General features: G+C 35.2%; 3 protein-coding genes across 15 annotated transcripts; 1 reads left to right on the top strand and 2 right to left on the bottom strand.

Moving 5' to 3' along the window:
* Positions 1-1,382: 1,382 nt before the first annotated feature.
* LOC117904721 (WAT1-related protein At5g47470-like) lies at positions 1,383-6,330 on the bottom strand. 2 transcript variants are annotated; one of them, XM_034817488.1, is made up of 8 exons: positions 5,907-6,320; positions 5,742-5,807; positions 4,610-4,726; positions 4,159-4,372; positions 3,905-4,066; positions 3,662-3,811; positions 2,924-3,065; positions 1,383-1,745 (listed from the first exon to the last, which is right to left on the bottom strand). In XM_034817488.1, exons 1-8 carry the CDS (start codon positions 6,167-6,169, stop codon positions 1,705-1,707), a joined length of 1,155 nt encoding a protein of 384 aa, XP_034673379.1. In that variant the 5' UTR covers positions 6,170-6,320; the 3' UTR covers positions 1,383-1,704. The 2 variants fall into 2 exon arrangements, with proteins under 2 accessions (XP_034673379.1, XP_034673371.1); XM_034817480.1 differs by lacking the exon at positions 1,383-1,745 and adding an exon at positions 2,367-2,825 and having other exon boundaries at positions 5,907-6,330.
* A 2,159-nt stretch (positions 6,331-8,489) lies between these two features.
* On the top strand, positions 8,490-10,457 carry LOC117929198 (putative pentatricopeptide repeat-containing protein At5g47460). The gene has a single exon (XM_034849463.1). It carries the CDS (start codon positions 8,542-8,544, stop codon positions 10,345-10,347), a length of 1,806 nt encoding a protein of 601 aa, XP_034705354.1. The 5' UTR covers positions 8,490-8,541; the 3' UTR covers positions 10,348-10,457.
* Positions 10,458-12,323: 1,866 nt separating this feature from the next.
* LOC117926838 (protein NUCLEAR FUSION DEFECTIVE 6, chloroplastic/mitochondrial-like) lies at positions 12,324-16,242 on the bottom strand. 12 transcript variants are annotated; one of them, XR_004653241.1, is made up of 5 exons: positions 15,955-16,241; positions 15,288-15,462; positions 14,191-14,265; positions 12,935-12,967; positions 12,324-12,645 (listed from the first exon to the last, which is right to left on the bottom strand). XR_004653241.1 is itself a non-coding variant. In XM_034846168.1 (4 exons), exons 1-3 carry the CDS (start codon positions 16,128-16,130, stop codon positions 12,948-12,950), a joined length of 315 nt encoding a protein of 104 aa, XP_034702059.1. In that variant the 5' UTR covers positions 16,131-16,242; the 3' UTR covers positions 12,324-12,645; positions 12,935-12,947. The 12 variants fall into 12 exon arrangements, 6 of the variants coding, with proteins under 6 accessions (XP_034702059.1, XP_034702021.1, XP_034702041.1 ...); XR_004653242.1 differs by having other exon boundaries at positions 12,956-12,967; XR_004653246.1 differs by having other exon boundaries at positions 15,344-15,462.
* Positions 16,243-16,917: the final 675 nt, after the last annotated feature.

The raw sequence follows: 16,917 nt of genomic DNA, 5'->3' as shown, positions 1-16,917 counted from the left end.
ATATACACAAATAAATATAAACAATAAAGTAAAATAAAAATAAAAATAAAAATTGTAAATATTTATTTAAAATATTTCAAAATCAATTACTAAAACAGTAAAATGCTTTAAATACTTCCAAAAACAACCAAATGCATCTGTGAGTTGATGAAGGGAGAAAGACAGACAGGCAACATGCAGCCAGACCCGGTTTATCTCAGTAATATGTCTTCCCATGACCATTTTCTGAGTTGGATATACCATTTTTAGATTAAGCAAAAATAAAAATACATAGGAATACTTACTGATATTTGAAATGCGCCAACTGTAAGAGTAAGAAGCTTTAGCGTGCCGGCCGGTGCTTTTTGGTATGGCTTAGTTTATAGCACACCACCACCCACTCACCCACGCTCCTTTTGTCACGCCCATAATTAATACCATCTCTTTTTTCTTTTCAATTTTTATTTCTATTTAAAAAATAGAAATAGATATGAATTTGGAAATTAATTCGCGATAGCGGTTACTACCATTAATTTAACAAAGGGTGGGCTGGAGATTAAATGCCAAAATGGCAGGTGATTGTGATTGTGACCGATCAGAACCCACTAATTGTAGAATGAGCCCATTTACCAGATCCACTCACAAATACGCACTCACACACACACATCCACATTAGTTTTTTTTTATTTTATAAATTAAAACCCAAATTTTTTAAAAAGAAAAATAGGAAAAACGACTGCAGTACACGCATCTCGAGGGGAGAGGCTGAGACTAGAGAGAACGTGAAAGGTACAAGCAGCGCAGCACAATTGCAAGTACAATCTGGTGAGTACCTTAGCTTCAATATTACACGTTATCTGTGTGCATGGAGAGCCATCTCCCTCCCTTCCCCCACGCGCTTCCTCGCCATCTCGATATTCGTTTCTCCCAATGATATCCACTCCTTCCTCTCCAATTTGTTTTTAATATAAAAAATATATATTATTTAATTATTAAATTGGATTTTAAATTTGAATTACTTTGTGGATTATATCATTATACTCTACTCTCCCTGCTCGGAAGTAGAATCTTTGAATAGGAGGGCCCAATGTGCCGACAGAGAACAATACTAAAATGATGGAAGCATGGAAAAGTATGTAAAAATTAATTCATAATTATGATAAAAAGCATTTTTGAAAAAATAAAAAAAAAAACAGATTTGGGAGGCAAACCCATTCCAATTTAAGCTGCTCTGGCTTGTTCCAGATGTGGGTCACCTCTGTAAAGTTGTTTTTGTCCAAAGCATCAGAGTTTTTGCCCACTCTCATATTTCTGAAAATACTTTTCAAAAACAAATAAGTACTTTTTTTTATTTTTTTATTTTTACTTTGAGAATTAAAAAAAAAAAAAGGGTTGGGGGGGAATAAGTGAAAATGACGTGATTGAAGAAGGTGGAATGGGTTTTGAAAATTGAAAAACAAGAAAATAATTTGACATGATTGAGGTTTGGGAAGAGAGGGCATTATCAGAAGATGATGATGTATGGAGGGTGAGGCGATGTGCAGATGACTCCACTTTTCTACTCCAATGGATGGCGAAAAGAAAAGGACTTTTGGGGGTGGGCCACGCGGACTCGTCTGCACAACCCACCAACGCTATTTTCACGTTCTGGTGGATTGGGCCCATTTCGTGGAATGGGTTGGGCTCATTATTTATGGCTCGAAAGCCCATGTCTCATCTCATGGCTCACATGGACAACGACTCTTCAACGTCCGTGAAGAGGATACCTGCTAAAAAAAATTTAGGATTTTGACTCATTATTAAACCAATAAGCTATATAATTCATTATTAGGCTTTAGTTTCCTGTCATAATCAAATATATTATTTTTCCACAGCTTAAAATTTCAAATTGTGATTTTAAGAAATAAAATAATATATCATATAATTCTCTTGTAAATTTTAAAATATTTAATTATCAGGATTAAAATATATATGGGCAAAAACATATAAAAATAAAATAGATGGATTTGATAAAAGAGAAGCAGAAATAATGAGTCTGTTTGGGAACAGTTTTTTAGAATAGTTTTCTATTTTCCAAAACAAAGAACATAAGAAGCATATTTGACAATAAAAAACTGTTTTCTATTTTTTGTTCTTAAGAATAAAAAATAAGGTGTTTTAAAAAAACATCTCTTACTTGTTTTATGTTCTTTTCACTTATTTTCTTACTATGGTTTAAAAAAATAATTATACAAATATATAGAATGATTAAAAATAAAAAACACAATGTTAAAGATATTTTAGGTTTCTAAATAGAATTTTATTTCATAAAAATCAAATAACAGTTTTCAAAAACTATTTTTCAGAATTGTTTAAAAAACAGTTACCAAACAGCCCAATATCTCCTGACTTCTATCATTTGGTACAAGTTTTTTTATTCTTAAAAAAATATATATATAGTTTGAAAAGGTTTGGTGGTCCCAAATGAATTTCTAGACCTAAAAAAATTTGTATCAAAAGCCTTTTTCTTCTTTCAATCATAAATGACATATTACTGTATAAGATTTCATATCTAATTTTTTGTATCTGAATTCTCTTCAATAGATGTCCCAATGTGGCAATGTTGGTAGTGTTATCGCCTATGAACCCCACCCCACCCCACAAGTCTGCAATCATTTTCTTGATTACTTGGTTATTAAGATTTTCAAATACCAGAAACTTGAAATATTTACACAACACTTGAACCAACTTCCAATTCCATAGAGTATTTGAACATTCAACGCCAATCAATTTCATCCATCTTGCGTGTTGGAAGGATCGCTGGTCTGCACTGGACCCATGACTCTTTGAAACCAAATATGTATGGTCTATTTTCATGCACAAAGTTATTTTTCCTTGTTCAGATTTCATAATCCAACAGTCAAGAAACTTAAGGTTGAGGCCAACAAGTGATGAGAATTCTAACCCAAGAGAGGCTTCTCTACATCATTTTCCGGCTCCGGCTCCAGCTCCGGCTCCAAGGTCTCACCCACCTGGAATCCTTCTTTCCCTTTAGCCCACAGCACAAAGTAGAGGCCGGTGAACATGAGGCACATACCGCACAGGCTGCACCAACAGAATCAGCAATTAGAGCTTGTAATTAAGGGTGGTAATTTGTGAAAGTGGATTCGTGTCGAAGCATTCTACTATATAGTGCAACACAAACTCAATACAAATAATAATCGTATTAAAAACATAAACTCAAATACTACTTAATCATTAAACATGTAATACGTCGTAACCTAGTAACCCATTTAATAATCAGGTTGGATTGGGTCTTATATAAATCTATATGATTAATATCTCAATAAAACAAATTTAGAACTCAATTGACCTATTTACTTGAAAACAAATTTAAAATGAGTCAAATATAGGTTAAATAGTTTAAAGTTATAATTAAGTTAATCAATACGATTATTAAATAGGTCAATTCGGATCAAATTTGTGTTATGTATGACAACCCAAAAATTACTTATTTATTAAATGGGTTATACTTGTCAATATAAATTTGACCTAAATATGATTATACTCAACGCAAACCCGTGAAAGCGTGTTGGGTTCGAGTCATGTTGGTGAATCGTATTGAACTTTATCACTTTGACTTGTAATTGAGTCAGTAAGGAAATTTAGGAAAGCCCAAATATGTATGTATACCGCACAGGCTTCCAATGGAAATGGACTCTCCTAGGGTCATAACAGAGAGGATTACAGAGCAGACTGTTCCAATGGGGCTGAACATGGACACTAGAACTGGTCCTCTTTTCTTCATTGCCCACCCATTGAAGCTCACACATACTCCACTCACACTGCCTCCCTGTCCATCCAAACATGAATAAACTTTGATCACACACATACAATCCTAAAAAAGCAAAAAGGAGATGGGGGTTGAAGAGGAAGTTGAAATTACCAGTAGAGAATAAAAGACAATGTCATGGAGACTCAAGTTGGGCCAGCCAGTATCAAACTTGTGATTTTGAAGGAACTCAACGATCATAGTTAGAAACACGCCGATTAGCGATGTTATGGCACACAAGGAGATCGGTGCGGGAAAATCACCCAAAGTAGTAGCCTGTGTAACATCACAGTTGGAAATTAAAAAGAACTAAAAAATATTACAAAGTTAGACCTTTTTCTCATCATCACATGGCTTAGTCAAGCTACCTGCAACACAACATTACTAGATAAAGTGAAGACGGCTGCCAAGAGATACAAGCAACCGACAATCTTTTCTTCATTGAAGACTATTTCTGATAGTTTTGATGACTTTTCTGTGGTGCTGTGCAAAAGGCTCATCACAACAGCACCAACCACACACAAAAGAGTGCCTATGATCTTGACTTGGCTGTACATACAAGATATGTTAACTTTCTCTAGCCTGCATGAGACATTGCAGATTTTGTTATGCCATTATGGATATAAAATGGTACCACAGCAAAAATTATTTTGGCTTATATGTATAACATACAGAAGAATCCAAAGTTTGTTTTTAGGAAAGTGGTTTCAACTAATTAAGCTACAAAAAATTGTGAAAAAAATTAGAGGCAAACCGGCCCGTCCTCAGGGGCTCAGCTAGTGTTTCATATTACCATGAATGGAAAGTTAAATTCCATACCTAAAACTGCAAGCAATGATGAAGATGAGTCCAGGAGCGAGGTTGGGCATTGCTGTAGCAATTGCAGGTGAGGTTTTCTCAATTCCCATTAAGAAGAGAGATTGGAACAAAGTTACCCTGAAAATCAAATACGATGGAAACATCAGCCTCATGCTGTGCTACGATTCTTACCGTTAAATCAGTATCTTTGGTTTGATGGAAGAACTAAATATGTTTTACAACCATTTCAATTAATAGTTACACAATATTCACAATTATAGTTTCTAGGCAATCAAACAAGGCCGGGAATTAACAAAATCTCTTCAAGATTTCTTCTCTAATGTTTATGACATCATCTATATATACACATTTGACAGTCTCTTTTTGCTATTTCCCCGGCAATTTTCCCATAAACCAAACAAGTTGTCTTATCTGTCCATTGTGAAGAAGAGGAAAGCAGGTATTGAGAACCTTGAGATTTGGGCACCTGGCTTGGCATAATGGCCCATACTCCAGGCAAAAAATTACCAGTAAAAAGACAATTATGAAATCATCAGAAAGCAAATTGGGCCCCCACTGGTTGAAAATTTCCCTCTACAGAATACATGAGGTGAACTAAGACTAACCAGGTGTCTCTCAGATGGGTTGTGATTAGACTGAGTTACATGTGAAATTGTGCTTCCTTTTCCTCAATTTCTTGAAATATTTGTTTCTAGCAGTCACAGGAGTTTTCTCTTTTCAGACCACACTGAAAGAAGGCAGTACCTACAGGATCTAGAAGTCTAGAACTGGAGTGATACCTAACTTTCAATCAATTTTTTCAAATTATTTTTTGGGTAAATATAGCAGCAATTTTAGAAAAATGCAAGAAAATAGAGAAATGGTAGTGTAATCCATCTCCCCCTGTTGGCATTTGAAGCCATTTACTTCCATTGAGCCAATAAATTACAGGGGAAATTGAAATTTATAGATTTCCATGCCTCCCTAGGACAATGAAGCCAGAGAAGAAATACCTTTATTTTTGGAAAAAAGATTGAAAGGTCCTAGAGGGTTTTGTTCTTTCTCCACAAAATTTTGGACAAAACTACAGAAACTCATCAATTTTATTCCCAATATATCCGCCAAAATGTAAGGAAACACAGAATTCCCATACCCGGTGAAGGAAATCAAGATCAGCTGAATCCATAACTTGCAGCTGATTCTGCTGGGCCATTTACTCCTGCATCATGGAGATCAATTAATCCCATTCCCTCAAATATTTTGCAGAGGGAAAATGGAAAAGAAAAAGAAAAAGAAAAAGGGGGAGGGAATAGGGTACCTTTCAAAATAGAAGGAGAGAGGAGTGAGGACAATGAAGGTGGCAAAAGCAGAATAGACAACAAGGGAGAGGGGGTTGAGGCCAACGGACATGAGATAACTCAGCACCAATGCGTTGCCTGCATACACAACCTGCACCCCCACCAAACCCCCTATCACTGCAAAGTCCTCAAGCATCTCCCTCTTTGGCAGCTCCATCACTAATCTCTTCTTCCCACCCACCCAATCCTCCTCCCTTGTTTCTACCCTGGTCTTTGCATGCATGCAACACGCTACCCCTCTCCTCCTCCTCCTCCTCCTCCTTCCTTTTTTCTTCTGGGTTATGGTGGGTTTGCAAGGAAATAAGAAAGGTTTATTGGGGAGTCGTGTTTGTCTTGTGCGCCAAATTTCAATATCCAACTGCCTTTCTCTATTTTGAAGTAGAACTAATACTCGTGGCACCTCTTTCCCCTCTCTACCAGTCTTCGCCCTCCCGTTCGCTTCCTGCCCCCTTTTCTAAGGTTGTCATTTATCAATGTTTGGTGGGGTCTTACATTCAACTTTCGTTTCACCTTTCAACCCTCCCCCGTTACTTCTCCCATCCTCTGTTCTCCTCTCTCATCTTCTTCCTTTATTTATTTATTTATTTTGTTCACCCTCAAAATCAGCACTATGACATCTTCGTTTTTATGAGGTCAATGCCACTTGTTGTCTTTTGGGAAATTCCGTACTCGCACGTGACCAAGAACAATAACTTCATAACTTCTAACCTCATGTCACCTAATTAAATTTTCACTTCACATGCATGATTTAAAGACCCATTAGGCAACATGATACTCTCGTAATTGATCTTTTATTATGATTATTATTATTATTATTTTATTTGGGAGTTTTAAGAATGGCACGTTTGTATAGTCTAAAAACCATTTTTTTAATTAAAATTAATTTCATGATGAAATGGATATTTATTTTTCGAAGGTGTGATTTTTCCGCTTCTTCTTTGTGAAATAACTATAATGAGAAAATAAAAATTATTAAGAAACCCTTTTGATCGAATTCTAGACACTTTAAGATTTTTTTTTTTAAATCTGCTCTCATTTCGAGTCAAAAGATAAATAAATAGACATATCATATTGAATTGATCAAGAATGTTTATGATGATCGAGAATAATATTTTTATCTTTTTATTTTCTTATAGGGAATTGTCTTATGTTAAAAAAGAAAGGTTTATATTCCCTTTTATAAGCTAGTTAGTCCTTTATAAAAACATAATTATTTTATTTTAAAAAAAATAAAAACTTCTTTAAGCAAAAGAAAATGTGATAAATAAGACGATGAAATATAACCGTTTTAAAAGAAAAAGCACTAGGAAAATGGAAGAAAAAAAAAAGTATCCTCCAAATATCACACTAGCAAAAAGCAAGTTAGTGGGAGGAGGTAACATGAGTCACGTTGAGTTGGCTCCTTTATTGTCCACAATCAAATGGAAGTTTCTAAATGTCCAACGTCACCTCTTGTTTTTTTCCTTCCCCCTTATCTCCCATCTCAATTCTTTAATATTAACATTAAATTATAATAAAAAGGCCTTGACTTTAAGGTAATTCTTTTAATAAATTAAAATTGTATTTGAAAATGTAGTAACATTATTGTAAATTTAATTATAAAAAAAATATTAAGATATTGAATTGGCATCCATCAAACTTTTAAATCAGTTGACAAGGAAACAAATTATGAGACCGAAAAATATATAGAGGATACCACCTTTGGTATATTTTTCAAAACCCAAACCAAACCCTTGAAAAGGAATGGTTGCCCGGCTGGGGAAGAAAAGGGGGATGCTTTTTATTCTTTGAAGCACCATGGAAGTGGCAATGACTTGGAAGGCAGGAATGTTAAACCAAGAAACATGGTCTCCGCACTCTACCCTTTCTTTTCATTTTGTATCTATCTTCACCTCTTGCCGACTGTCAAAATCTAGATGCACCACGCCCATCGATATTTCCTTAAAAGGCAAGAGTGCAAGACTCGGTGGACTATTAGCCTTGAGTGGTAGGTGATGATGTCTCTCCCTCATAAGGTTGCTTCAACGCAACTAGTTTCGTTGAATTCCCAGCAATCAGATTGTTTACCTGATTGTTCACGTTTAATCAGGGCACGTTAAAACTTGGTTGGTTGAGTAGACAATGCATTTTAAAATGGCTAATTACAATTGAGTATCCACGAAGTAAAAAAAAAGTCAAGAAAAAGACAAATGTTGGTTCCGACTTTGTGGATGGGCAAACGTTGGTCCGGACTCTATGGGCCTATCCTCCATCCTTGGATTTAAAAGTGACATTGTAATAATTCCTCTAAAATGATGCTTTTACGATCTTGACTCTAATATTATTTGTTGAATCGGGTTGGATTATCTTATTTAAAAACTAATTATTGTTCATAAGGATAGATCAAATTTTTTATAACAATCAATATCACAACCCGTGGTTTAACAGCGATACTATTACACTTTAAAAAGGGAAAAAATGTGCAAGCATTATTTTTTGATGGATTAGGGTTACATTTTGACCATAACCCACAAAAATGAATGCATGAAAGAATAAGCATAGTCTTTTTGGTAGTGAAAGCGTAGCTAATGTTACAATGTTAAGGTTTCCAAAGCTATGCAAAGATCTTTCTCAGAGTTAGTCCAAAAGTGCCTGCAAAATCAAAACCAGTCCCATCATCTTATTCTAAGGCACACTTATGCAAACCATGTACATAAAATTTACCCCCCAAAAGAGGGAGAGTCTGAAGCATGGAGCAATCTCACTTGGGCACTCACCCAAGGTGGCAACAGAACTGAGATTGCCTTATCCGAGGCCTCTGGAGTGATTAATTCTGGCACCAAACCAAATGCCTATGCTCTACTCCATTTGGTCCGAGCCTCAACCAACCTGGGTTTGATCCCTTTCGGCCTGCAGCTTCATAGCTATATTCTGCGATCTGGGTTTGGTTCCAATGTCTTTGTCTCCACAGCCCTCCTTAATTTTTACATCAGAATTGAGTCACTGAAATATGCGCACAATGTGTTTGTTGAAATTCCTGAACCCAGTGTAGTGTCTTGGAATTCTTTGATTTCTGGGTATGCACATGCTGGGCAGTTTCGCGCGGCACTGGGTTTGTTTCTTAAGCTTGAGAGGTCTGATATTTGCGCGGATGCCTTCTCATTCACTGCCGCATTAGCTACATGTGGCCATCTAAGTTTGTTGCGGCTTGGCGAGTCAATTCACTCCAAAATTGTGAAGTCTGGCCTAGAGTGGAGTGTCGTTGTTGCGAATTGCTTGGTTGACATGTATGGAAAATGTGGGTATGTGCAAGAGGCTATTCGGGTCTTTGATAGCATAATTGATAAGGACATTATTTCATGGAATACAGTTATATCTGCAAGTGCCAGAAACCGAAAACTTGAACAAGCATTCAGTTATTTGAGGCAGATGCCTGAACCTGATACAATCTCATATAATGAATTGATCAATGGCATTGCACAGTTTGGCAACATGGAAGATGCTATTCAGATTTTGTCGAGTATGCCAAGCCCGAATTCATCTTCATGGAATTCAATAATAACCGGATATGTAAACCGGGATCTTTCATGGGAAGCGCTAGACTTCTATAGCAAAATGCAGTCAAAAGACATTGAAATGGATCGGTTCACATTTTCAAGCATTTTGAGTGGCATTGCAAGTCTGGCGGCCTTAAAATGGGGGGTGTTGATCCATTGTTGCACTATAAAGTGTGGCTTGGATGAGTCTATAGTTGTTGGGAGTGCTCTCATTGACATGTACTCCAAATGCGGGCAGGTAAAGAATGCTGAAATGTTGTTTCAGTCACTACCCAGAAAGAATTTGGTAACTTGGAATGCAATGATCTCTGGCTTTGCTCACAATGGCAACTTCACTGAGGTGATCAAACTGTTTAAGCAGTTGAAAACTGAGAGGGACTTGAAACCCGATGGGATTACATTCCTTAATGTTCTATTGGCATGTTCACATAATCAAATTCCATTACAGGTTGCCATCCAGTACTTTGAGTCTATGATAAAAGACCATGGGATTGAACCAACAGCTGAGCACTGTTGCTCCATGATTCGGCTTATGGGACAGAGAGGTGAGGTTTGGAGGGCAGAGCGAATGATATGCGAACTGGGATTCAGCTCGTGTGGGCTGGTCTGGAGATCTTTGCTTGGTGCATGTGGAGCTTGTGGGGATTTGGACGTTGCAGAAGTTGCAGCTGCGAAGGTGATTGAATTGGAGGGTCATAATGAGTTTGTGTATGTGATGATGTCTAACATGTATGCATGTTATGGGAAATGGGGAGATGTCAGTGTAGTTAGGAAGCTGATGAGGGAGAGAGGGGTGAGAAAAGGAGCTGGCTGCAGCTGGATTCAGGTGGCAAATGTGATCCCAGCTTCATCCATGATGGGATGACCAGTGGCATCTCTTTTACTACAAAATCCAAATTGCCAACATGGGTGTGAAAAATGAGTTGGGTTCGCTTTTACTTTACCCTGCTTAATGGGACATGTTACTTTCCATTATATTTGGTTCTTGGAAAGTATTAAGAAAAAGAAAAAAAATACCAAGTATAATAATTTTTTTATATTTGGTTAAACTGTGAAAAATACTAAAGAAAATAAAATACAATTAAAACTTGTTAAAAACTTACACATTTTCACATTATTTAATTTTTATGTTGAAGAACTAAAATAAGTAAAATGAATTTGAAATAACTTATAAAAATAATTTATTTCTTTTATTTTCCTTCTATTTTTCTTCTCCATATTCTTTCCCTTGTATTTTTCTTCAAATTTTCCATAAACAAACATAACCTTCAAGAATCTACCATCCCCATACGATGAGCTCCGTCGAGGAGACTGACCATCACAGAAATTGGCAGAGCAGAAATCAAATGTGTTTTTAATGGAGAGAATTAAGTTAAGTCGTAACTTTAAACTTCTATTATCAAATGTTCAATGTCTATGAAAATGGTTTCATTTGTAAATTCAAGAAAAAAAAAAAAAAGAAAGTGAAGAGTTTACCTAACCCAAAAGGAGGTTTCATCTATGTTTGGACAATTAGGAGGTAAAGGCAGATTCTTGCTGCATGGAAACAAGGGAAGTAGGAACAAAGAAAGCCGAAAGCTGCATATAAACTCAGCACTATGGTTAGATGCTTGAGCCAAGAAGCGCGATAAACACAAGGGTTTGTTTGGATGATGAGACAAAGAAACAGAGGTTGTAAAGCAGAGTAAAAGACATAGGAATGGAGAAAGGCCAACAATGCTTTTGGTCATTGAGACAATGCTGAGGCTTTCAAGGCTTGACACTAGGAAATGGAGAAAATGCATAATGCTGTCTTTTGCTTTTTGAAACAAACAAAATGGTATTATTGTAATTTGTCCCTCTAAAAGACAACAAATGGAGCATGCTGATGCTTGAGAGATAGAGACCACGAATCCAATGCTTGGCCACCCAAACCACTAACCAGCGCTGTGTTGCAATGGAGAAATCCCCCACACTGCCTTTGATTTTGGAGACATTGAATCAGACAAATCCATGATGTCCTTACTCTTTGAACAAGAATAACGCCTAGGACAAGAAACCGCCAAACGGGTGATCTCCCAATGCCCAATTTTGACTTTCTCAAGTAACCAAAGTTATTAAATTTTCTTCTGTGAAAGTTTAGCTTTCAACAAAAATTTTCTTTAGAGCCAAAAAACAATCTAAATTTGAATTGAGCTTTCAGAATCTTAGAAGTAAGAGCTCCCTTATTTTTCATCGAATCCAATTCCATGTATAAAGAAACTTCTATAAGAGAAAAACAAATTTATTCTTTTAAAATAGTTTTACTAAAAATTCAAGAGATTATATGATTAGAGTTGATTAAACCGAAAAAAAAAGGCCCTAAGAAGTGCTTGAAACCATAAGATACAGCATGTTTCAGATGTTGGGTTTCATAACACTTACCATTCATCAGAATTTGTAGCAAAACTATAATGCCTGGCCAACCTAAAGTTTGATATAACCATGGTCATCTTCCTCCAATTACAGGGCTAAGAGAGAAGGAATAAAATTTATAAACTGGTGAAGATCTAGGAAGGCCTCTTTGTCTGTGACATTATACTTCAGTGGTAAGTAGTATACAGAAACATTGGGACAAAGACCAAAATCAAAGATGAATTTCATCGAACATTCCAATCAAAAGCAAATACTGAGCTCAGGGTTTAGAACAGAATGGTGGGGTTTGGAGAAGTGGTATGCCCTAAGGCATCTAATTTTTTTTATTGAAATCAAGCTCTAACAACTGCCAGTTCTGGTCAAAGGCCTCAATATCAAGCATTGCTTAAACAAAAGTATTTAAATGTTTCAGCTGGGGGGGAGTAGGCATCTGTTGCAACACACAAATCCAAGCAAAAAGAAAAATCAAATATATCAGGCAGATATAACAGGAATTTATGGAAGAAAATGTAGAAAATTTTGCCAATTAAACATATTTAAGTAATAAACAAAGCAATTCCTTCACCCCCACTTATTTCTCATGGAACATCTTCCTTGGATCTGGGAATAATAAAAAATCAGGTTTACTGCCTCTTAGGATTCGAGCAGTTCCTATAAACTGGGAGAAATCCGTCAGGAAGAACTACAAAACCTTGCATTTCCAATCACAGCAGGATTAACTTTCCTTCACGCAATGGTCAAAGTCACCTCGGAACTGACAGACCAAGCTCTAATGCAACAAACAATACAAAGATTCAAATCAGAGAAAGTATGATTCATCGATAAAATTAAAAATAAAAACAAGAGCTGCATTGGTAAAGCCGTTTGACAAACCAATGACACACAATGTGATTCATATTTAAACCTAAACCTTAATTCACTATTGTTCATATAATTTGCCTCCAGAAGATTGTATAGATGGCTAAACAAGGTATTCTATTAATGATGAATAATGAAATATGATCTAAAGATTGTAGAAATCATTCTAAGGCATGTTGAGGATAAATGACAGGGCCCACCTCCAGGCATGTCTCACGTACCATCAATTCCATCTGGGAAAAGGAGTAGTTCTGTTACCATAGTATTCTTTTTAACTTACATACAATTATTCAATGCGCAGCATTTTAAAACTAAAACAAAGAACTTCAAGAATCTGGCTTATTGCCTCATAAGCTCTCTTTAAACCTGAACCACTGTACAAATCAAGATGCCCCTTCAGCATTTAATGGGAATGTTTGTAATGATCAATAGAATATCATATTTGTATAGTAAGAAAACTACACAAGATTCTATTGCTGCATCCACTAAAGGTTTAGAAGCAGGTCATATTTTGACTTTTTCACAAAAAATGCCATTAGATATATATAGATACAAGTATAATGTTTAATGTTTTTGTTTGTTACAGTCTCCTTTTGTCCCTTAGAACATTTAAGTAAGAGGAATAATCAGGAAAAGTGCAGTTATTGGGTAAGATGCCAGTGTAGAGTAGTACCATCCCTTTAAAATTCACCATTTGCATCAGAATCCAGACATCTAAAGATTTATCAAGACAATATGGATCATATGATAAAGGTTACCTAACAGGAAGACATAAAAAGGCTCTGACACTTTCTGTTTTGCTCTAAAGGCCAATACATTATTAATGCTTATCCATATTGTCCACCACTGAACTCCATCTCCAGCTCCCTAAAATATTATCTTACCAAAGCTTAAACAAGATCTTGAACGAACTGATTTAGACCTATAACTACAAGGTGCACAAATTTAAAGCTTATAATACAAATGATAATGAATATGAAAACTTATTCTTATTTTAACTTCCTTAGTTCAAGATTCACATTTTCAATAATTCTGGAACAAATACACCTAAAAATAAGATAGATACAGAGAACATAGTATTCCTGAACTTTCTCATGAAAGAATGTGTATCTATTGTTGATATAATAGTTGAAATTGATAAAACAGAAAATATAGAGGGTCCATCCAGCACCAAAATTAATAACTTCTCCTGAATGAGCATTGAGATTTAATACCTTAAATAAATAATTCAAAAGATAGAAAATAAAGTAGAGCACGTCATGACATGCCATTAATTTCCAAGAAGCAAAAGAAATTCCCATGTTTTACATTTAAGAGTGCCTTGTACTCTTCCTGATAAATTTCATAAAGAATATAACTAAAATGTATGGAAATTGATAGAAACTCTAGATACAAGTTTGGCTTCCTCCATCCAATATAAAAAACATTTTTAAGATTGTTAACGGCATATTCATACTTGATATTGACGCTTAATTGGCAGGTCCTGTAAAATCCCAGTTTATTTCTTTCAAGCAATGGGGAACTCATGTGCCTGCAGGAACCAAATAGTCCAATCAGATTCTGCTAGATACCCCCACCAATGCACTTTTACCCCAAACCATTTCCCAATTAGTTTACTTGTGAAGCAGTTGTATTGCATGGACATGAATAAGAAACCCAAGTCATGGTCTATGTTTGGAGCTTTTTCCCTTTTTCTTTCTTTCTCTTTTTATTTATTTATTTATTTATTTATAATAGGCATGGTCTGTGCTCGAAGTACTCAAGGTTTTAAACCTTGCCACATTTATCTGCAACTTAGTTCAAGGAAGAAGAAGGAAATTTAAAACCTAAGCATCAAACTAATTAGAATAGGTTTTGAAACTTCAACTTTGCTTCAATACCATGGCTAAGATGAATGACTTTATCAACATTAATCAAAGGTTTAGGAATGTTGCACATAGACAAAGATATCAACTTGGACAGTTTTATATGTAGCATAACTTCCTTATTTTTTACTATGAACAATTGCCCACATTGAGATTGGAACAAAAAACACCCATCGTAGTATGAGAGCAGTAATTTACACAATTGATATCTTTTACAACTTGTTTTATATTGTGTTTTAGGTGGAAGTCCCAACTTGTCAGTTTTCCCCCTTATGTATTTTCTTGATGCTATCCATCCTAATGGCTAATGCACAACTTTGAGAACCTCCAAGAGAATGTAAGTTAGTAACACAATTCTTGGCATTACCCCATCAAGAAGGATGACACATAACGTGTCTCCAGCAATTTTTCACTGCTGAGTATTTTTCCCCTAACAAACTAAAAAAATTCGGAACGCACTCTTACTAGCTTCAGACTAATTGCTCAAATAATCAAATTTTAACAAACTTTAATATGTAAGTACATAACAGCCCTTATTTTCAACCCACGTTTTATTTATAGGCCTTTAATTTCTGTGGGGAATGCATGAAATCAGACACTCCATGGGACAAACACTCTAAATATCGATGACGCAATGAATTAAACATTCGAAAGCATATTTACAGTAAGAGAAGAAGCAAAGACTCACACTCTAAAAAATAAAATAACACTATTAGAGGCCGGGAGAGGTACGGCAGAGTGTACCCTGAGAAAGAGCTTTGCAACTCCTTGATGTCGAGCTCAGACATGATGTCATTCTTGCTGCTGCAACTGCACTGTGGAGTGGCAACAGAGACTGAATACAACCGAGTTCCCCTCTAGTCCTATTGATGAAACAAACGAAATGCTACAAAATCAATATCTAAGGCTGAATCCAGAAAACATACAAATTTAATACTTTTATTATTTTGGTTGTCAAATAAAGGTAACAAGATCTGAAATTCTTCATTGTTTGGGACACTAGAAACTAAATTGTCCACTTAACTAAGTCCAGAGCAAATTTTTCATTTTTTAAACAGAACATGAAGAGAAGATTGGACAGGGGAAACAAGTAGCAAGCAAAAGTAAAGAGAGAGATTTGATTTCCAGAATCTAGCGCTTTCAATTGTGCTTTTTTGTTGCTGAGAAAATGTATGAAAATATAAGGAAAGGAGAAATGAAAAAAAAAAAAGGATCTTAAATCCTTGTTTAAATTGAAAACAACTTATAACGGAAACTCAAAACTTCGCTTCCTATCCGTTTCCCACGTTTTCTGAGCAACCAAAGATAGACTACCGAGCAAAAAGGGGGAAAAGAGAGAGTTAGGGTTCAGTGACCTGGATGAAGAGAATCGACGGAGAGGAGATACAGTGGATCTGCTTGGAAGAGGGAATGGTGAAGATGTCGGAGTGGCAGATCTATTGACTGAAGCTGTTCGACCGTTTGCTCTAATAGCGGATTTGACAGCCGATAGCGATGCTCTGCTAACAAATCTGTTGCACGAAGACGCCATTACAGGACAGAAGAAGATCTGAAAAAAATTTCAAAGCCCCAATCACCAATTAAGTCTTCCGGCTAAACGAGTTAGGGTTTAGGGTTTTAGCAGAAACAGGGGCGGCTTACTATTATGAGAGGCCTCGGACGAAATTTAAAAACGGGTCCCTTGTTTTCCTTTTAATATTATTTTATCCCCAATGTTTTTTTAATACAAAACTAAATTTAAATTCATTTTTATTACTTTATCAACCCAAGATTACCGATAAAATAATTTTTAAAATTTTATTAAAAATAAATTTTATTAGCCCTTGTTGTCATCAATTTCATGGATCCTGCAATAAATTTGAAATTTAATTTTATTAAAAATAAGGTTTAATAAAATAAATTTTTATTTATGTTTTGTTAAAAAATCTTTTCAATTTTAATAATTTTAATTTTAAAAAATGTTAATTTTAGATGGAAAATTTGTAAATTTTATTAATCTTAATTTCAGAGAGTTTGGATTTGGTTGATTTTAGATTTTAAAAAACTTCTTATTTGTTGGAATAATTCTATAAATATTATGAATAATATTGTACAAGTATTTTTAAAAATGTAAATAAATTAATGATCTAATCATATCGCCTTAAAGAAAAAAAAAATCCATTCAAGTAATCATAATAATTTAAGATAAATATTATCTCTTTTGATTATTCATTATAAAATTAAACTAAAAAATAAAAACAAATGATGTGAAAACAAAATATTAGAGTCTGTTTACAAATTTGGTAAGTAAAGACTATTTTCTAATTTTTATTTTTAAA

This window comes from Vitis riparia, chromosome 2 (assembly GCF_004353265.1).
Source record: "Vitis riparia cultivar Riparia Gloire de Montpellier isolate 1030 chromosome 2, EGFV_Vit.rip_1.0, whole genome shotgun sequence".
NCBI classification, from domain to species: domain Eukaryota; kingdom Viridiplantae; phylum Streptophyta; class Magnoliopsida; order Vitales; family Vitaceae; genus Vitis; species Vitis riparia.
The sequence above is the reverse complement of the archived record's forward strand: the minus strand, read 5'-3'. Positions and strand labels throughout refer to the sequence as shown.